The sequence below is a fragment of the Barbus barbus genome, assembly GCF_936440315.1.
Source record: "Barbus barbus genome assembly, chromosome: 3".
Classification (NCBI taxonomy): Eukaryota; Metazoa; Chordata; class Actinopteri; order Cypriniformes; family Cyprinidae; genus Barbus; species Barbus barbus.
Genome location: NC_136731.1, coordinates 45,286,653 through 45,308,416, shown reverse-complemented (window position 1 = coordinate 45,308,416; position 21,764 = coordinate 45,286,653). Strand labels below are relative to the sequence as shown.

Sequence of the window (21,764 nt, the reverse complement as noted above, 5' to 3'; positions counted from 1 at the left end):
CTTTTGACTGGTAGTGTGTTTGCGATTTTACCTTCAAATATTACATTAAAAAGTCCCAGCATGAGAATATGTATTCAAGGCAGCTGTACAAAGTCCTTAACGCGTGTTTTTAACAAATAAACTGTGTTTGCTATTGTTTTGGATGTTCTGTATTGTAATGGATGAGTCTCTTTCCATCCTTCGCGACTACATTTCCCATGATGCACCTCTCCAGCGCTGTAGCGGCAGCAGCAGCACGCGCGTCGCGTCGCGTCGCGTCGCTGATAACATCGCGCGCAATGGCTGCGTCTCTGTCCCGCGCTCTGAAATTACCGGGTGAGTCAGTAATTAATAGAGAATAACGGATGAAATGATGGACTGATGTTAGGGTCAGTGATATATATCTGCAGTGCTCCGTTATAAACGCTACACGCGATCATGAGAGGGACCTTTATTACAGAGAGACTGATCATAATCATCAGATGTTTATAGATGAACAGCAGAGCAATATCCGCTGACGCTATCTTCATCAGAGAGAATACAGCTACATCAGTGATGAACACTACAGATGAAGACCACAGACACGGGACCACTGCTTTTGTTGCCGGGGTCTTATTTATTATTAGTAGTATTTTATATATATATATATATATATTTCAAAAATAGTCTTCGGTTTAATGACTGAATAATTGCAATGAAACGACATGTTTGTTCTGGGAACATCAGCCTGCACAATGAGTATGTTACAATAATCAAATGGAAAAGCTTCATTCCAGTGATAATTGTAATGAGAACTGTAACAAAAATGAATGAGAACTAACAATAACTGTAACAATGACAACAACGATAAAAATAAGTGTAACAATAACTATAGTGATAACTAACAATAACAGTATTGTAACAGTAACTATAATGATAACAGTAACTGTAACAATTATTATAGCAATAACTTTAACAGTAATTGTAATGATAACTAACATTAACTGTATCAATAACTATAATGATAACAGTAACTGTAACAATTACTATAGCAATAACTGTAATAGTAACTAACAATAACTTTACCTGCGCAATGATCATGTAACGCTGAGTTTGTTGACGGGTGTGTGTGTGTGTGTGTTGACGTGTGTGTGTGTGTGTGTGTTGACGTGTGTGTGTGTGTGTTGACGGGTGTGGGTGTGTTGACGTGTGTGTGTGTGTGTGTGTGTGTGTGTGTGTTGATGTGTGTGTGTGTGTGTTGACGTGTGTGTGTGTTGACGTGTGTGTGTGTCTGTGTGTGTGTGTGTGTGTGTGTGTAGGTAAGAAGGGCTCGGATCTGGGCGAGTATGACCCGCTGACGCAGGCCGACAGCGAGGATGAGACAGAGGACGATGATCTGGTTCTGAATTATCCTCGTAATGGTCTGAATCCGGCGGTGGCCAATCTGAGGGGTGAGGAGGAGTTGGATGAGGAGGAGGAGCTGCGGGAGGAGGCGGGGCATGAGGCAGGGTCTGGGCGGAGTCAGGGCGGAGCCGCGGAGGAGAAGGCGGCGCGGGTGCGAGGGGTGATTCGATCTGCGGCATTCCTGCTGCCGCTGTCCTGCGCCGCTCTGCTGGTGCTGCTGTGTGCGTTTCTTATTCCCTGCCCACAGGGGGCGCTGCTCCAGACACAGTGGGAGAGGGAGCTCGGAGACACAGCAGGTGAGTGACGCTCCACCGCATGACCCCTGAAATAAACCTGCGGTGCGCCAACATGCGCTCTTCCTCGCAGGCGTGACCTCACCTCCCGTTGCATTGTGGGATGTGGATGGGGACGGAGTGGAGGACGTTTTGATTGGCGTTACGAACATCTCCAATAACAGTCAGCCAATGAACGCACAGAGTAAAGGTGAGCAAATCAAACCACTGCGAACGCAAAAGTCAAGAGTTAATACGACTGCGACTTGTTTAATTATGACTATAACAACAACTGTAACGATATTGTTAACTGTAACAATTATAATGCTGACTGTTACAAGAATAATGATAACTTTGAAGATAACTGCAACAAACAATACGTAACTATAACTGTAATGATTACTGTAACAGTAACTGTAATAATAATTGTAAAAATGTTTTAATGAGAACTGTAATGATAACTAAAAATACCTGTAACAACGACTATAGCAATAACAATAACTATAAAACAATAACTATAAAAAAATAAAAATAACTAATTGAAATATACTTTATTGTCTCCAAAGGGGAAATTGTAGTGGGCTTGATAGCCAGCATTGCGACAGAACCTGATACATTAAAAATTATATAATAACTATAACTGTAACAATAACAGTAACTGTAACAATAATAATAACGGTAACAATAACTAGAATGATAACTAACAATAACTATACTTGTAAAAAAAACAGTAACTGTAACAATAAATAATAACTGTAACTAACTATAACAGTAACTGTAACAATAACAATAACTATAATGATAATTAAGAACTGTAACAGTAACAATAAATAATGATAACTGTAACAATACAACTAAATATAATAGTAACTGTAACAATAACTATATTGATAACTAACAGTAACAATAAAATAAATAATAACTATAACAATAACAGAAATTGTGTAACAAATAATGATAACTGTTACAACAGGGTAACACTTTATTTTAAGGTGTCATAATACAGAGTAATTACCTAGTACTTAGTAGTAGCCGTTGTTCTTACATAAAACCAAATGTACTTACCATGTAACTAAGTTATGAATCGGCCTGTAATTACTGTTTGTAACTATGCAGATGTTATAGGCAGCTACTGTTACACATATGTACAAGGCCGAGTGTGCGACACAGCTACTTGTACACTTAAGTACAATCTGGATACACTATATTTTAAGTAGCTAATGCCTTTGTAATAATATGTAATTGTAATGTAATTATAAAGGTATTAGATGTATTTTAGCTGTGTACTGGTGGGTTAAATCAGACTGAGGTGCCTCTGGAGAAGGTGGTCAGTATAGATACACATGAAGTACACTTAAGGACAGTTGTTAGATGTATGTGCGAAGATACACTGGCTTTCCAACATCTAGTCCTCAACCTCGGTCAGAAGGTTGATAGGCAAAGATCCACGACAGTTTCAGGTCTCAAGCAGTGATTTATTACACAATCAGTTTGTTACATGTAGGTGTGTTTGTGTGTGTGGTTTGTTTTCAATAACGCACACACATCAGAACAAACTATGATCGGTTTCGATGTAGCTGCAGAACATTCTGTAGACCGAACTTGTCTGGGCACGTCCTTGACTCCGCCCACATATGATGTCACTGAGTACTTCAAATAAGAGTTCAACAGGGATTTTATACAGCCGCCCCCTAATTTGTATAGCAAATTAGAATCAAATAAAAGTCCCTGTTTTCTGAAGTTATGTATCACTGGTGTCATTGGGCACCTCTGGTAACACAATTAGTTTAGAAACAGGACGACTGTAGACTCGGTTCCCAATAGTTACTTCCGCTACTCGAACTGCTCCATCACTACTGGGAATGACTTTTTTTACTCTGCCTACTGGCCAGAGGGCTCGTGGCAATTGATAGTTCATAACCATAACTACCTGCCCCACTGATAGATTTGGTGTTGATTCTCGCCATTTGGCACGGGGTTGCAAATTTGGCAAGTAATTTTGAATGAACTGTTTCCAGAACTGGTCAGCTATGATTTGGCTATGTCGCCATTTCCTCTTTCCAAGCAGTTCCCCTGTGCCATAAACCACTTGAGGGAGGGAGGCATCCCGCCGCCCCATCAGCAAGAGATTTGGAGTGACTGGGTCTATGTCAGATATCTCTGATGATACATAGCCAAGTGGTTTAGAGTTTAGTATTCCTTCCACCTCAACAAGAACAGTAGACAGGACTTCGTCAGACACAATCTGATCCTTCAGTACCACTTGAAGGCAGGATTTAATAGAGCGGATTTCACGCTCCCAGGCTCCACCGAAATGAGGTGCATGTGGCGGGTTAAACTGAAAGGAAATACACTGTTCACTCAGTTTTTCTTTTATTGCTGGCTCAAGTGCAGAGAATGTTTCTTGGAGTTCTCGATTCCCACCTCTGAAATTTGTGCCCTGGTCAGAGATTAATTCGAAGGGTTTGCCTCGTCTTGCAATGAAGCGACGTAAGGCCATGAGAAAGGAGTCAGAGTCCATACTATGCAGAAGGTCCAAGTGAATACACCTTGTGGTGAGACACTTGAGAATGATTCCCCAGCGTTTTTCATGTCTTCTGCCTATCTTTACTGTAAATGGTCCGAAGCAATCAACTCCAGTTGACCAGAAAGGAGGCTGGTATAAACGGAGACGAGCAGCAGGGAGATCAGCCATTTTGGGGTTGACTGGTTTACTGCGCCATTTCCTGCATTCTCTGCACTGGCGTTGATATTTCTTTATGGTTTGTCTGCCTCGGATAATCCAGTAGGTTCTTCGCAACTCCGCAAAGACACGTTCGGGACCGGGATGAAGTAGTTGGCTGTCGTAGTCTTGTATAATGAGTTTAGTGATGGGGTGATCAGGTGCCAGTACAATAGGATGTAAGGTATCAACTTCAAGTTTCTCAGCCTTACGAAGACGACCTCCGACTCTAATAATTCCCAAGGCTTGATCATATTCAGGTGACAGAGTATTTAACCTACTGCTAGTATGTATGACTTTGCCATTCTGAAGTGCATAGACTTCGTCAGGGAAGCTATCCTTCTGGGCTTGTCTCAGAAGAAGCAGTTCAGTATCAATGCGCTGTGCAGCTGCCATTGGGGGTGCTGCTGCACCGTGTACAGACTGGTAGGTAGCTTGAACTAAGTCTACCCACGTGGCGTGCTGCTCTGGATCTGGCAGTGAGGACTGAAGGACAGCCACATGAGCACAGAAGAATGACTTTCTTAACTCATTCTCATTGGTGGAAGATAAGGTAGGTTGTGTTGGCCAGTGTTCTGGTGATTGCTGAAGGAAGCCAGGGCCCTGGTTCCACTGACAAACGCGAGAGAGCTCATAGAGAGATTTGCCTCTTGTAATATCATCAGCAGGATTTAGTTCCGAGTCCACATATCTCCAGTTATCGGAATTGGTCAACTCCTGTATTTCAGTAATCCGTGTGCCAACGAACACCTTATAATGACAGGATTCCGATTTGATCCATGTGAGAACTGTGGTGGAGTCTGTCCAGAGAATGGTGTTATGGACGTGTAGAGTAAGTTCAGTGGAGAGGAGCTTAGCCAGTTGGGCTCCAGTAAGTGCACCACATAATTCCAGTCGGGGCATTGATAATTGCTTTTTGGGTGCAACACGGGATCTGGCCATAACAAATGAGGTATGAATCCTTCCCTCCTCGTCTTGGAGACGCAGATATGCCACTGAACCATAAGCTCGCTCAGAGGCATCACAGAACACATGCAATTCGATTCGGTCTTTGTCAGGTTCTGGACAGATTGGGAAATAGCACCTTGGCATGGTTACCATGGGAAGATACTGCAGTTCATTGGTCCACTCTAGCCATTTGTTAAGCATCTCCTCTCCAATGCAGTCATCCCACCCTCTTTTGCTGATCCACAGAGCTTGAACAAGAATCTTAGCTCGGGTGGTATAAGGCAAAATATAACCAAGAGGGTCATATTGAGAGGCTAGCACTCTATAAATATTTCGCATGGTGGGCTCCTCAGTTGATAGCAGACGATTTCGATAGCCAAGCTTATCAGACGTGCAGTGCCAAGAGAGCCCGAGCGTAGACTCTTGTGGGTCTGTTTTGTTTACAGTCAGCCACAGCTCGCAGCTTTCCGATCGTGCCTCAGTTGGTAGATGAGCGATTACCTCTGGGTAGTTACTGGCCCACTGCCTTATTTCGAACCCTCCAGCTGATAGTAACTCTCTCATTTTGTCTATGAGCTGTTTGGCTTCATCGGTTGAGGAAAGGGACTGCAAACAATTATCCACATAGAAGGATTTTAACACTGAGTCTACCACCTCTTCATTGCCTTCGCGATGGTCCATGACATGGCGCTGGAGGGCGTAGATGGCACAGCATGGACTACATGTGGTGCCAAACGGAAGAACGCGCCATTCATAGATGTCAGGATTTCTCTCCTTTTCCAGATCTCTCCATAAGAAGCGTAGCAAATGCTGATCCTCTGGAAGGAGGCGCACTTGGTGAAACATTGAACGAATGTCTCCACTGATGGCCACAGGGTATTGTCGGAATCTGAGGAGAACTCCCAGCAAGGATGGACCCAGCGTAGGTCCTGGGAATAATTGGTCATTCAGAGAAGCTTGGCGGAACTGATAAGAGCAGTTGAATACAACCCGGGCTTTGTTATTATGATGTACAAGATGGTGGGGAATAAACCATGATTCATCTGTACATTTAGCCTCTTCAGGAGTGAGTTTAATTGCATATCCTGCCTGTTCGAGTTTGTGGATTTCTTTATTGTAGACCTCTGCCAGTTCTGGGTTTCTATTCAAGCGGCGTTCAGTGGCCCTTAAGAGAGCCATAACTGATTCTGGACCTGCATGCAAGACCATTGCATTCTTTTTGCGAAGAAGAGGAGTTGCATAGCGAGAGACTCCATCCACTTCAACTCTGTTTGTTTTTGCTTCCAGCATTGTAAGAGCATCTCTGTCCTGCTTGGATCGTGTCATATCTTTCACAGGCTGAAAGGGAAGTATGTCTACTTGCCATAGTTTTTCAACATGATGAGATAGATCTTGTGTGGGAGAGCGAAACAGCGAGATGTTCAAACAGGAAGTCTCCAATGGCTGGTCTAGGAATGTGGTTGGACCCTGGATGGCCCAGCCCAAACTTGTGCTGACTGCAACGGGACTGCCCAAAGGGCCCATCAGTACTGGCGCTCTCGGTGTGATAAGATGTGGGTAATCAGAACCGATAAGAAGCATGGGCTGTACCTCTTTGAAAGGTATAATGGGAATGTCTCTCAAATGCGCAAACTTTCGCTTCAGAGCGTCCACAGGGCAGGACTGTTTGGCAATGTTCAATTCTTGTGCTGTAAAGGCTGTGTGTATCTTATAGCGAATGCTCGGATTCACAGAGGCAGACAGTTCAAAGGAGACTGATGCACCCTGAATTTCTACAACCTCTTGTCTGATTGTCCTAAGAGCAAGTGATTCATCTGTCTTCTCCAGATCAAGGTAATGGACTGCTGTAGGGAGAATTATTGTCCTTTCAGACCCGTCGTCAAGAATAGCATATGTGTCCAGTATTCTCCCTTTGCTATGAAGTCTAACCTGAACCACTTTCAACATGACTCTGCCAGAGTGAGTAATCTGATCAAGGTAGAGAGTGCGAGGTACTGTATTGACAGTAAGAATGCTCTTGTTGATGTTGGTTGCAGTCTCGTGGAGAACTGATAAATGCTGTTCACCGCAGTTGGAGCATGGCTTTTTCAAAGTACAGTTTGCAGGCTCATGTCCTCTACCACACTTCCAGCATCGGTTGTTGTCCTTTATCCATGCTGTTCTTTGTGCAATGTTTAATTTGCCAAATTCAGGGCAAGAGTTGAGGTAATGCTGCTGGCATTTGCAGAAAGGGCAGTACGGCTTAAAGCTTTCCCGTTTCTTGACCTTTACCTGTTCTTTGTTTGTCTGCAATGGCAAAGTAGCTGAAGCGGAGGGTCTTTCTGTTGCATTATCCATTCCATAGTAGATTGTGGACTGTACCTTTGGTGGCTTTAGGGGTTTCTGCTCTCTGTTCTCAATGTGAGGTCTATCTGAACTATACAGCTCAGCTGCTCTCCTCGATATCTGAAGTGCTTGTGATTTTTTCTCTAGCCACTCTGCTAACTCAGGAAGAGTGTAGGTTCTGTCAGTCCCATTCTGGAGAATGCCTTTGGTCATGCAGTACTCAACAAAGCTATCTCTATAAGACAATGGGAGCTTGGTGAGCAATCTGTCGACATGTGAGCCACACATAAGCTCAGTTCTGGAGGACCCTTCCAATGTGTTAAGGAGACCAACAAGAGAGCTAACTGATAAAGCAAAGTCCTCAAACCCTTGAGCATCCCCTGGTTTCAATGGAGATGTACGGAGAATGTTGCCGATTTCTCCCTGTACCAGCTGTCGGGGCTGGCCATAACGCTGTTGCAAAGCTTGCATAGCTCGAGTATAAGGCCTGGGATCATACATATATCGCTTAGCTATCTGATAGGCAGCTGGTAATTTGAGATGATCAAGTAACACTTGAAATTTATAGTCCTCTGTCAAATGAAGGTGTGGGCCAAGGACACCATCAAGTCCCTTCTTTAACAGAGCAAAATCACTCTCCTTCCCAGTGGTGAAATTGATTAGCTTAGGTTTGGGTATTCCATAAGAGGAAGCGATAGCCATCTCCACCATGCTTGGAACTTGAACTGTTGGCTGAACAGTAGAATAGAATGGTACAGAATACGACTGTGGCTGAGGTATTGCATCTGGGGGCCTGACAGGTTGATAGCCCTGTGAGTATGGATCTGAATAATTTACAGATTGCAATGGGAGAGGTTCTGCATACTGCGACATCAAAGGCTGTGCTATAGCAAATGGCGGTAATGACTGCACGAACTGTGATTGCACGTAATTCGGATTCACAGTATTGCTTGGCACAGTTGTAGAATGTGCATGAGCTGGTGGATGGCTACGTACTGTTTGGTACACCGTAGGCGTAGGTGATGTCATAGGAAGGATGTGTTGTGATAGAGAGGACTGGACTTGGGGTTGGAAACTCTGCTGAAGATCACCAGGCCGTTGATAAACATAATGTGGATACATCATACCTGACGGAGCAGACTCTGGGCGAGGCTCACGTTGCTCTACATGATGCTTGGTGACAGGGACAGAGGATGGACGAGACAAGGGCTGTTGAGCCTGAGGTAGTAACCCTGGTGGCATCTGGACTGGAAGCTGACTGTGTGGCTGAGTTATTGCTGTGGTTGATGAGTGTGCAGGTATACCTTGAGAAGCGTACTTCGCCAGTTCATTGGTTTCAGAGCTTTGGTAAACTGGTTTCGGGTCTGCATAGAGAAAAGGCAAGCTGGCACTACGATGCTGGATGAACTGCTGTTGACTGCCTGAGTGAGGGACTGACTTCTGATGTCCGGCACCCGTAGCTTGGGAGCAGCTCAAGCCCTGATGCATGCGTGGTGAACCTTTGCCTTGTTCGAGAGACATTTGTAATGTGCTTTGTAGTTCTCTGATTTGCTCTTGAACATTCCAAACACACTCCTCCACTCTACGTAACCTTGTAGTCTCAGTGTACTGCTCAGTCCAAAGTCTTTCAGGTGTAGAAGTTCGATACTCATCGGCTGGAGCAGAGACCGTCTCACTGATCCGCATATGCTGTAAATCCTCTTGCAATGGGGGAGGAACGAGCTGCCGTGGTTGGGAAGTAAGTACAAAGTCCTCCAGATGTCCAGGAATCCGTCGAATCCTGCCTGGACGGAGACTCTGTAGTTCTTCAATGTAATCTCGAGATGCTGCCATGAGGATAAGATGTTGTATCCGGCTCGAAGGACCACTTTGTTAGATGTATGTGCGAAGATACACTGGCTTTCCAACATCTAGTCCTCAACCTCGGTCAGAAGGTTGATAGGCAAAGATCCACGACAGTTTCAGGTCTCAAGCAGTGATTTATTACACAATCAGTTTGTTACATGTAGGTGTGTTTGTGTGTGTGGTTTGTTTTCAATAACGCACACACATCAGAACAAACTATGATCGGTTTCGATGTAGCTGCAGAACATTCTGTAGACCGAACTTGTCTGGGCACGTCCTTGACTCCGCCCACATATGATGTCACTGAGTACTTCAAATAAGAGTTCAACAGGGATTTTATACAACAGTCTTGATACACTTTATTTTAAGTAGCTGATGTCTGTGTACTTACATTCATAATTACGTTGTATAAAGTCTGCAACAAATATGTAACAATCCTTTGGTTACAGAAACAGCTGTGTAACAGACTCTGTCTGATATATATGTGTAACAGTAGCTGCCTATTTCATCTATATAGTTACAAACTGTAATTACAGGCTGTTCCATAACTTAGTTACATGGTAAGTACACTTTGTTTCATGTAAGTACAACGGCTACTACTAAGTACTTACTTGCACACACTTCTGCTGCTGTTGAGGTGGGGTATGGGTGAGGTTAGGGACAGGTTTGGTGGGATGGGTCAGTTTAAGGGTGGGTTAAGGTGTTAGGGATGGGTCAACAGAGTAATTATAAATGTAATTACAGATGTAACTACATATAGATATTTTTTAAAATAGAAGTCAAATGTAAAAACATGTATGTACACAATAAGTGCATTGTATCAAATTATTAATTTAAATGTAAGTACATAGTAGTTAAGGCCACCTAATATAAAGTGTGACTGAGTTTTGGCTTGTGTGGTGTGTGTGTGTGTGTGTCTAATATGAGTGTGTGTTTAATCTGTGTGTGTGTGTGTGTGTGTGTGCGCATGTGTGTTTAGAGTTCAGCGTGTGGGCTCTCAGCGGCGGCGGAGGGCAGCTGCTCTGGAGGAAGTCGCTCAGAGAGCCGCTGATCTCTGTTCAGTGTGGACTGCAGACAGGAAGTTCAGATCCGCTTCACTCGTCTGCCTGCGTCCTGATCAGCTCCGGTCACATGATCGCCATCAACGCATCCACAGGTCTCATACACACACACACACACACACACTCAGCTGAATGCATGTGTGTGTGTGTGTGTGTGTTTTAATCGCTGCTGTGTTTCAGGATTGATGTTGTGGACGACGGCTGTAAGAGACGTGGAGTCTCACGCTGTTCTTCTGCCGGATCTACAGGGAGACGCCTTTCCAGACCTGCTGATCGCAACACTGCCTGAGGACCAGGTGACCACCGCAACACACACACACACTACATTACTGAACATTATTGACAGCTTCTGATACAAGACAATCTTGCATCTATTTACCACACTTGTCTTTAGAAAACACGGCGTCTCTTTTCACTGTTACGCCGAAGACATGCAAATTTACTTGCCTTTGGCTAAGAATACAAAGTGTGCCATTGATACCCTATCTGCATGTCTTGATGATGTCAAATCATGGCTCTCCAAAAATTTTATTTTCTTAAATACAGATAAAACCCAAGTTATTGCCTTCAGGCCCTCAGAACATAGGCCACACACACATATATAATCACACACATGCACTCATATACACACACACACTCACACACACTTGCTGATGATCTGCGTCTGTGCTCAGGTGTCTGATCTGGCTCTGGTCCTGATCTCTGGTCGCTCGGGCGCTCTGATTGGCCGGCCAGTGAACTTTAACCTCACGGCTCAGGGGAAGCTGATTGGTCCACTGCTGCACGAGACACAGACAGGAGCCTATTACGTGCTGTTCGGACTGGGTGAGTGTGTGTGTATGTGTGTGTGTTTATATATGTGTGTGAGTGTGTGTGTGTGTTTATTTGTGAGTGTGTGTATTTATATCTGTGTGTGTGTGTCCAGGTACGGTGGAGGCTGTCTCTCTCTCCTTCATCTTCAGTAGAGCGACGGGTCAGACGCCTGCGTCTCGAGTTCGTCTGAAGGAGCCCAGCTGGGAGCGTATGAGGAAGAGCAACTCGTCTTCACTCATTCACATCAGCAGGTGCTGCACACACACACACACACACACACACACACGTTTGTTTCTGTGAATTGTAGGGACTTTCCATAGACTTCTATTACTTTTATACTGACCAAACAATATTTTCTATCCCCTAACCCTAAACCTACGCCTTACAGAAAACCTGTTTGCATTCTTACACTTTCAGATAAACATCATTTACTATTTACTCATGGGGACCTCAGGCCGGTCAAGTACACACACAAGTCAAGTCACTGTTATTTTTATAGCGCTTTTTACAAGGCAGATTAGAATAGTGTGTCGAAATAGTGAGTCTTTCTCCTCTGGCCAGACAAAATCAGCAGTTTAAATCTAGACTAAAGCAGAATCAGATTGTGCAGAGAACTCATCTGGTTCCTGTGGTCTTGTCCGGATGGCCATCTAGGAGACAGGGTCTTCACTGGGGATCAGTCTCTGGGGCTCATCTAGTTGTCCTGGTCTCTGCTGACGTTCAGGGCTGTAGAGGTCATCTCTAGGTGCTGATCCACCATCTGATCTGGATACAGTCTGGATCTGGGTGGCTACGGTGATCTCGGAATAAGAAAGAAACAGACTAATATTAGCGTAGATGCCATTCTTCTAACAATGTAACAAGTACATCATGTGTTATGGGGAGTGTTCCCGGTTCCGGTTGACCTAATTAATGCAGCCTAACAATCCTTTAACGGATTTGAATAATAGAAGTGTATTAGTGTGTTATGTGTAAGCCAGGTTAAAGAGATGGGTCTTTAATCTAGATTTAAACTGACAGAGTGTGTCTGCCTCCCGAACAGTGTTAGGTAGATTGTTCCAGAGTTTGGGAGCTAAATAGGAAAAGGATCTGCCGCCCGCAGATTTTGATATTCTAGGTATTATCAAGTGGTCAGAGTTTTGAGAACGCAGCAGACGTGGAGGACTATAATGTGATAAGAGCTCACTCAGGTACTGAGGAGCTAAGCCATTCAGGGCTTTATAGGTAATTAACAAGATTTTAAAATCTATACAATGTTTGATGGGGAACCAGTGCAGTGTTGACAGAACCGGACTAATATGGTCGTATTTCCTGGTTCTAGTAAGGACTCTAGCTGCTGTATTTTGGACCAGCTGTAGTTTGTTGCTCAAGCGTGCAGAACAACCACCCAATAAAGCATTACTATAACCTAACCTTGAGGTCATAGACGCATGAATTAACATTTCTGCATTTGACGTTGAGAGCATAGGTCATAATTTAGATATGGTTTTAAGATGGAAAAACGCAGTTTTACAGATGCTAGAAACATGTTTTTTGAAGGAAAGATTGCTATCAAACAGCACACCTAGGTTCCTAACTGATGACGAAGAATTGACAGAGCAGCCATCAAGTGTTAGACAGTGATATAGATTATTACATACAGAGGATTTAGGTCCGACCTCTGTTTTTTCAGAATTTAGCAGTAAGAAATTACTCATCATCCAGTTTTTTATATCAACTATGCATTCCATTGCAAATTGGTATGTTTCGTTGGTCCACAAATAAATATAGAGCTGAGTATCATCAGCATAACAGTGAAAGCTAACACTGTGTTTCCTGATGATATCCAAGGGTAACATATAAAGCGTGAAAAGTAAGGGGCCTAGTACTGAGCCTTGAGGTACTCCATACTGCACTTGTGATCGATATGATACCTCTTCACTGCTACGAACTGATGTGTGTGTGTGTTTCTGACTCTCTCTCTCTCTGTGTGTGTATGTCAGCATCTCTGAGCAGGTGGAGTTCCTGCTGTCTCTGGTGGTGGGCTCATGTCAGCGTCTCAGGAATCTGGACGGAGTGTCGGCACTGAACTGCAGTCGCAGTGACTGGATTGTGCTGAGTGACTCTAGCAGACGTCTGTCTGTGCTGAGAGCCAGCGACACTCAGCCCGTCTGGAGCCTTGACGTCGCCTCCATACACACGTGTGTACTCACACACACACACACTCCAGCTCACCTTTTTGTTGTTTGCTTCAAATTATTTTTATATTTTCCATTTTAATTTATTTGAGTTTTAGCAATTTTATTGTGCAGTTTTGCAGTTTTTTATTTGATTTAGTTTTAATTTTAATATTTTCATTTTAGTTATTTATATTTCTGGACATTTTTGCTGTTTTGTTTTTATTTTAATTTAGTTTTTATTATATTTTCCATTAAAAATGTATTTTTTCATTTTAGTAAAAGTTTTCTGTTGTGTTTTTGTATTAATAGTTTAAATAATTTTTGTTTATTGATTTATTGTTTTCATTTTAATTTGAGTTAAAGTTTTAGTAATCCCTTTGCATGTTTTTAATAATGTTTTTAATTATTTTTTATTTTAACATTTTCTGGGTTCATTTTAATTTGAGTTAGTTTCAGTAATATCTTTGCACATTTTTAGTAATATTTAAAAATATTTTTTATTTTCATATTTTTCATTTACATTTTAACTTGAATTGGAGTTTTAGTCATTTCATTGAGCATTTTTGCCATTTTGATGAATTTTTAATTAGTTTTTTATTTACATATTTTCGATTATCATTTTCACAAGTTTTAGTAATTATACTGTATTTTTTTGGTAATTAGTTTTTTATTAAATATGTTTTATTAAATACTATTTAGTTTCTGTTTCAGTTTTAATTGTTATTTTAGCATTTCAGTTTAAACTGAACAAAAATGAGAAATGAAACTGACATGAGAGTAATTTAATATTTTAAGTTTTTTTATTTTTTTATTTAATGGTTTTAGTTATTTTTCTATAACAACAATAATCCCACTAGCAGGTTACGAGTTGAAAACGCAGTTTGTGTGTGTTTGCAGTCATCCAGCGGTGGGTCACTTTAACGATGATGGCGTTCCTGATCTGCTCATTCATCAGTCGGCCAATGGCGTGAGGAAGGTGTGAATATCATTAGCATCTCATTATGTGGTTGGGTGGGTGTGGCATCTCAGTATCATCTTATTATGCATCTCATTAGCATCTCATTATATGGTTGGTGGGTGGGTTATCTCATTAGCATATCATGTGGTTAAGTGGGCGTGGTATCTCATTATCATATCATTACACGTTTGGGTGGGCGTGGTGCTCAGTGTCCATGTGACCCGCAGGTGCAGATCGTGGACGGCGCACAGGGGCGGAGCCTGTGGGAGGCAGAGTTTGTGTGTCCTCGTCTGGCGGTGGAGGATTCGTCAGTCCTGACAACCTCCGGCCAATCGGTGTTCCTCTTCTGGGCGGGAGATCCGCTAGCGCAGCAACAGAATGTCTCCAAGGCAACGCCCCTCTGCAGATCACATGACCGGCGCATGCGCTCAGAGCAGCGTCTCATTGGCTGTGTGTTTGTGTCCCGCAGGCGGTAGAGCCGGTCCTCCGTAAGCTTTTCCTGCTCCACCCGAACTATCCCACAATCCTCCTGGAGCTCAGCAGCACCACAGACACCATCCTCAGTGCCGCCGGTGAGCCACACTCACACTGGCTGAGTGTTTGTGTTTGTAAAGGGCTTTTATTTTGACACAGATGCACCTTTGAATATTTAATAAACATCTCTTTACATGAACCAGTTTCTAATCATTTTAGTAAATATGATCTAAAATAGACTTATTCCCCAGATTACTGATTGCACTGTTGGTTACAGTGTTTTCTTTATTTTTATTCATCTGTTTCAACAATTAATTTTCATTTTTTTTCATTAAATTTTTTCCAATAATTTTATTTTTTCAAATTTCTCAAAACTATAAAAGGATTGATAACAATCATTGATCTGTTTATTTTGCAGATTGATTTTCTATTAAATTCAAAGTATTTTTTCAAACCAATAGATTTTTAATGATTCATTTCTAATTAATGTTCAGCAATTTCTTTCAACTGTAATGTGACTGATTACACAAGCAAGTCAAATTAAATCAAATCTAAAATTGATTTATTTTTAAATTCAGAAATTAAATTTAGATTCACTTTTAAATGTAGAAATTATTTCGTTTTTTGTTTGTTTGTTTGTTTATTGCAAACTGATTCATATATTTTTTTTATTATTTTACACAAATATTTGTTGCATGCTGTCTTGTAAGGCATGTGTATTTGATATCTTTAGTTAGATTTCTGTTTACTATCTTTTTATTCAAGTTTTATAGATTTATTTTCTAGTGTAGAAATGTTAGAATGTAGAATTTTCTTCCAAACTGATTAATTTTCAGATCAATTACCTCTAATTTTTTCAAATTTTTTATTTTATAAATGTTATTATTTTATTGAATATTTATAAAATATTAAATTTTATATTACATAAATATAGAATGTTGCATGCAATTTCTGTATTGCATGTTATTTTTAAATTAAGATTTTTTTGTAAAATTGATTCATTTTCATATTATTTATTTCTAATTATTTTAGTAAATATTCTATAAAATAAACAGATTTCCTGTTGAATGCAATGTTTACTTTCTTTTTATTTGAGTGCTTTGACAGTTTCTTTAAACTAATCAAGATGTTCCTATCTAAAATATCATTTTACTAATTTATTTTTAAATTCATAAAATTCAACTGATTTACGTCAAATTATTTTAGTAAATATTTTTTAAATTAATTTTACATAAATATATGTGAAATAAATGTAAATTTCAAGGCTTGTGGCATGCATTTTTGTATTTATTTATTGATATTTTACATAAATGCGTGTGTGTGTGTTTGTAGTGAGCTACCAGGCGCAGCAGAAGGACGCGTCCTACATCAGCGTGTCGTCTCGTCCCTCGGCCGGCCGCGCTCTCGGCGCTCAGATGCTGCAGACGCTCGGTCTGAGAGTGGCCACCACAGACGCCAGGATCCTGCGGCTCACAGACGCAGATAAACCCAGCGTTTTCCAGCTGCGCAAGTTCTTCAGACGCCTGGCCTTCAGACAGGTGCAGCAGATACACACAAACACACTCCAAATCTGACGAAACACACTCATTCTCAGCCTTTGACTCTGTTTTCAACTCATAGCACACACAGTTTCCTCTGTAACACACAAACATAATACAGAAAAAAATAAGTAGTTTGCTTTCAATCTTACTTTGGTGTTTAATGTGCCAATTACTTTCAGTCTTGAACAGAAATGTGCACAGGAGGTTTTGAATAACTGCGTGTATCTGTGTCCCTGCAGCACAAAAGCAGTCATCAGTAACACAGGTATATCTGTAGCAATAGACAACAATACATTGTATGGATCAAAATGATTGATTTTTCTTTTATGCCAAAAATCATTAGGATATTAAGTAAAGATCATGTTCCATGAAGATATTTTGTAAATGTCCTACCATAAATATTGTTACGGGGTCGATGACACATGAGACATGCGGATCCATTTGCAGGGCTTTATTAGAAAACATGGTCGTATTACAGGCAGGGTCAATGGGAGCAAACAGACCGGAGCCCGCCAGGGCGGAGCAGGCGAGACCGGAGCCCACCAGGGCGGAGCAGGCGAGACCGGAGCCCATCAGGGCGGAGCAGGCGAGACCGGAGCCCATCAGGGCGGAGCAGGCGAGACCGGAGGCCCCCAGGGCGGAGCAGGCGAGACCGGAGGCCCCCAGGGCAGAGCAGGCGAGACTAAAGCCAAAGGCCACCACGGCGGAGCAGACGGGACTGGAAACCATGGCAGAGTCTGAAATCTGAGAGAAACAGAGACAGACAACACAGGAAGAGCAGAGACAGACAGAGCCCCCCTGGGCGGAGCAGGAGACCCCCAGAGCCAGACAGCTGACCACCACGGCGGAGCAGACAGAGCCGGAGCCCACCAGTGTGGAGTAGACAGGGCAGAGGATCTCCACAGTAGAGCAGACTGATCAGGAAACCATGGCAGGATCAGAGATCTGGGGAAAACAGAGACAGACACCACAAGGAGAGCAGAGACAGACAACACAGGGAGAGCAGAGACAGACAACACAGGGAGAGCAGAGACAGACAACACAGGGAGAGCATCCATGGTCTCAAGAGCCGTGGCAGGGCAGGACGGGGATTCATAGACATCCATATTCGTGACTGGGCAGGACAAGGATTCGTGGACGGCCTCCATAGCCGTGACTGGGCAGGACAAGGATTCGTGGACGGCCTCCATAGCCGCGACTCGGCAGGACAGGGAGTCACAGGAAGATTCCACTGACACCTCCGAAGGTTCTGCAGCAAATGCCGCCACCTCTGGAGGTTCTACAGTGGTCACATCAGGAGGTAGGTGGAGTTCAGGGACATGACAGGCTGAGAGTACATTGCTGGGCGCCACCACCTTACAAAGGGCTGAAGTGAGCACCACCGCTTGGGGAGGTTCTGCAGCATTTGCCGCCACCTCTGGAGGAGCTGCAGCGGGTGCCATCGCCTGGGGTAGTTCATAGGTGGTGTATGCGGCCCAAACGCAACACAAAGCGATCCCTATCATGGGAAGTGCTTCAGACAGGGGATTCAGTTCAGGAACATGAGGGCTTGAGTGAGTGGGCTTGGGGATACCAGCTGCGTGTGCAGACACCAGTGGTGCATCCCTTACGCTGGACACCAGACAGGGAACTCGAAGGACTGACCTTAAATCTCTAGGTGTTACAGACTCTGGCAATTCGGCTGAGACGTGGCGTGACTCTGGCTAGAGCGCTGAGACGTGGCGTGACTCTGGCTAGAGCGCTGAGACGTGGCGTGACTCTGGCTAGAGCGCTGAGACGTGGCGTGACTCTGGCTAGAGCGCTGAGACGTGGCGTGACTCTGGCTGGAGCGCTGAGACGTGGCGTGACTCTGGCTGGAGCGCTGAGACGTGGCGTGACTCTGGCTAGAGCGCTGAGATGTGGCGTGACTCTGGCTAGAGCGCTGAGACGTGGCGTGACTCTGGCTGGAGCGCTGAGACGTGGCGTGACTCTGGCTAGAGCGCTGAGACGTGGCGTGACTCTGGCTAGAGCGCTGAGACGTGGCGTGACTCTGGCTAGAGCGCTGAGACGTGGCGTGACTCTGGCTAGAGCGCTGAGACGTGGCGTGACTCTGGCTAGAGCGCTGAGACGTGGCGTGACTCTGGCTAGAGCGCTGAGACGTGGCGTGACTCTGGCTAGAGCGCTGAGATGTGGCGTGACTCTGGCTAGAGCGCTGAGACGTGGCGTGACTCTGGCTGGAGCGCTGAGACGTGGCGTGACTCTGGCTAGAGCGCTGAGACGTGGCGTGACTCTGGCTAGAGCGCTGAGACGTGGCGTGACTCTGGCTGGAGCGCTGAGACGTGGCGTGACTCTGGCTAGAGCGCTGAGACGTGGCGTGACTCTGGCTAAGTGCAATGTATGATGGGAAATGGAGTCCAATGTGCTGTGTAGTGTGAAAGTCCATGTGGTGAGCGCGTGACCTCTGGTGGTGAACAAATGGAAATTCATGGCCAGGATTCATGACAAATATATTAAAACTTCATTTTTGATTAGTAATATGCATTGCTAAGAACTTCCTTTGAACAACTTTAAAGGAGATTTTCTCAATATTTAGATTTTTTTACACCCTCAGATTCCAGATTTTTAAATAGTTGTATCTCAGACAAATATTGTCCTATCATAACAAACCATACATCAATGGAAAGATCATTTATTCAGATAAAATGGACCCTTATGACTCGTTTTGTGCTCCAGGGTCACATATGATATACCCAAAACTGAAATATCATGGCAAAGGTGTTTGGTTTTGAGATGTGTTTGTGATATTTTGAATGCAGCGCTTCGTTTTGTAAGAGGTTTGTTGTGTGTGAGGTTGTTTTGATCGTGTGTGTGAGGTTGATATGTGCTGTAATGTGTGTGTGTTTCTCTGCAGTGATGTCTCGACTCGTCTTCACTCCGGGCTCAAGCGCTGCAGACGACACACCGGTTAAACAGAAGCAGTCCTCCACTCATTAATGAACATCACGGCTCTGACTCTGGGCTTGCTGTAGATAGCCCTGACTCTGTACAGTGTGTGTGTGTGTGAGAGTGTGTGTGTGTGTGTGTGTGTGTGTGTGTGTGTGCTACCACACGCTGCAGGATATTTAGAGAGGAAACTCTGAAACAAGAACTAGGGAGAGTCAATGCATTCACTGCCTCTGTGTGAATAATATCATGTGATCCATCAAAACACAGGCGTCATTTACTCAGAGCCCGGTCACGTGATCAGATGACAAAAATTAAATGACCGATTGCTCGTAATCAGACTACAGTTATTGTTTTATGGATTGCATGAGTGCATGTTATTCACACAATGGCAATAATTTATTCATAATTTATTCTTTGATTGATTCTCGTCTTTTAGAGGAGGTTCCTGTCTTGTATATCCTGCTGCTTATATTCAGTCAGAAAGTGTCAGAGATCAGCGTTTGAGCTCTGCGTTCACAAACCAGTTCAGCTTTATCCAGTGTTGTGCATCAACTGCTGCAGTTTTAATTGAATGATCTCTGTGTTATTGAACCATGTGTTTCTGTCTTTGGAAGGTTTTCTTTCAAACACATTCAAATGCGTCTGATCCTCTCTCACCTAATATCTTTTTATTATATTATACTCTTATTTTAATAATGCAGGATCACATTAATTGACACTAGTTACTGGTCACATGACATGATGCAGGTAAACAATTAAAATATACCTTTTTACCAAGTTTTTATTTTGAATGATTTTAAAATGATTTATTTTAATTGACCAGTTTTATGATTTCATTATTTATGAGCTTTTCATTAACTCATAAACCCCCAGCAGAAACCTTGATGTAATATAATGTTTAATGTTGTTGATAAAAACAAATGCAACACATTTTCTGGCTCTTTGTATTCTTATATCAATATGTTACAAGATTAAATCAATGTGATGATATTAGCTGAAATGTGTAACGCAACAGAGTATGTTACTAACTACAGTTTAATGTCATGTGATTTGGACTAATATTAATTAGCTACATGTACTTACTATATGGTTAGGATTAGGGTTACTTGCATGTAATTATGCATCATTTATTGTTATTATAATAGTAAGTACATGTAACAAGGACACCTGAAAGTAAAGTGTAACCCAACATGCATGTAATTGTTATCAGTGTTACTAAGAAAGATATGTAATTAAATCAGTTACTTATGAAAAGAGGGTTACAGCTGAATATTTTCACACATGCACAGATTCGATTGATTTCTTTCCCAAATTGCATCGACTGCTTTAAAATATGCGACAGCAATGTTTCCGGACGTGCTTATTCCATATTTGGGTTTATGTATTTGCTTTATCTTTAATATGAACTGTTGTTGAAGCCACTGTTTCTGTCATACGCAAAGATTTGATTCAGCGCATGATTTTAAATCAGTGTTTAACCTCAGAATGATCTCGAAGTACAAAGAGGTGCTAAAGTTTGATTTTGTGGTGACTGTGCTTTAAAATTAAATGATTATAATCTTATTTTCTATTTTGAGAAGTCTGAGTAACTTTAAGATTAACCCGGCCTGCTTTACATGTTTGAAGATGATCAACAGTTAAAACACTCCATAGAAACACTTAGAAGAGTAATCATTACTTTAATAGAGGGTAACACTTCAGTTTAAGGTGTCCTTGTTACATGGACTTACTATTATACCAACAATTAATAACTGCATGCAAGTAACCCTAAACCAAACCATAGAGTAAGTGCATGTAGCTAATTAATATTACTCAGTACTTTAATCTATAATTACACTGGAACAAGCACACCGCAAAATAAAGTGTAACCTAATAAAGTATACTTTAACTGAAATAGTTACACTGCTGGTTACATTTTAAATACAGTAACTTGTCATCTGTAACACTACATTCACTGCATGAGATTAATTATAGAAATATTAATTTATATATATATATATTGGAGAATACAGTGAAAGTCAGTGCTGTTTGTTTATGAAGGAGAGTGAATGATGACAGAAAGAAGAGCTAACCTGAGCTCTTCCGGTGTGTGTGTGTGTGTGTGTGGTTATGGTCAGGGCTTGTATCTAGAGCACACACACACACACACACACACACACATACATACACACACACACACACACACACACACACACATACACACACAGAGAGAGAGAGCTCGGGGATGATGGCGGCGGTGTCGGTTGTTCGCCGGTTCGTGTCTCTCTCGGTTCGGCTCGGGTCTCTTCAGCACCGGACCGCAGTGAGCACCACCAGCGGCGCTATTCTGCCCAAACCCAAGAAAGTGCGTGAGTAAACC

The 21,764-nt window shown here is 42.6% G+C and overlaps 1 protein-coding gene across 1 annotated transcript; it reads left to right on the top strand.

Annotated features, from left to right (window-relative positions):
- Positions 1–212: 212 nt before the first annotated feature.
- LOC306847386 (protein FAM234B-like) lies at positions 213–20,336 on the top strand. Its single transcript, XM_079381312.1, has 13 exons — positions 213–315; positions 1,278–1,658; positions 1,729–1,845; positions 10,454–10,630; positions 10,716–10,831; positions 11,210–11,360; positions 11,461–11,599; positions 13,331–13,528; positions 14,405–14,483; positions 14,693–14,854; positions 14,935–15,037; positions 16,272–16,477; positions 19,371–20,336. The coding sequence occupies exons 1-13, from the start codon at positions 279–281 to the stop codon at positions 19,371–19,373; spliced, it is 1,869 nt and encodes a 622-aa protein (XP_079237438.1). The 5' UTR covers positions 213–278; the 3' UTR covers positions 19,374–20,336.
- Positions 20,337–21,764: the final 1,428 nt, after the last annotated feature.

Bases quoted from the DNA above. Each gene is read 5' to 3' on its own strand.
- LOC306847386 (XM_079381312.1), top strand. From the start codon at position 279: ATGGCTGCGTCTCTGTCCCGCGCTCTGAAATTACCGG. The intron at 10,631-10,715 runs GTCTCATACACA...GCTGTGTTTCAG, and splicing joins CGCCATCAACGCATCCACAG to GATTGATGTTGTGGACGACG. The intron at 15,038-16,271 runs GTGAGCCACACT...GTGTGTTTGTAG, and splicing joins CACCATCCTCAGTGCCGCCG to TGAGCTACCAGGCGCAGCAG.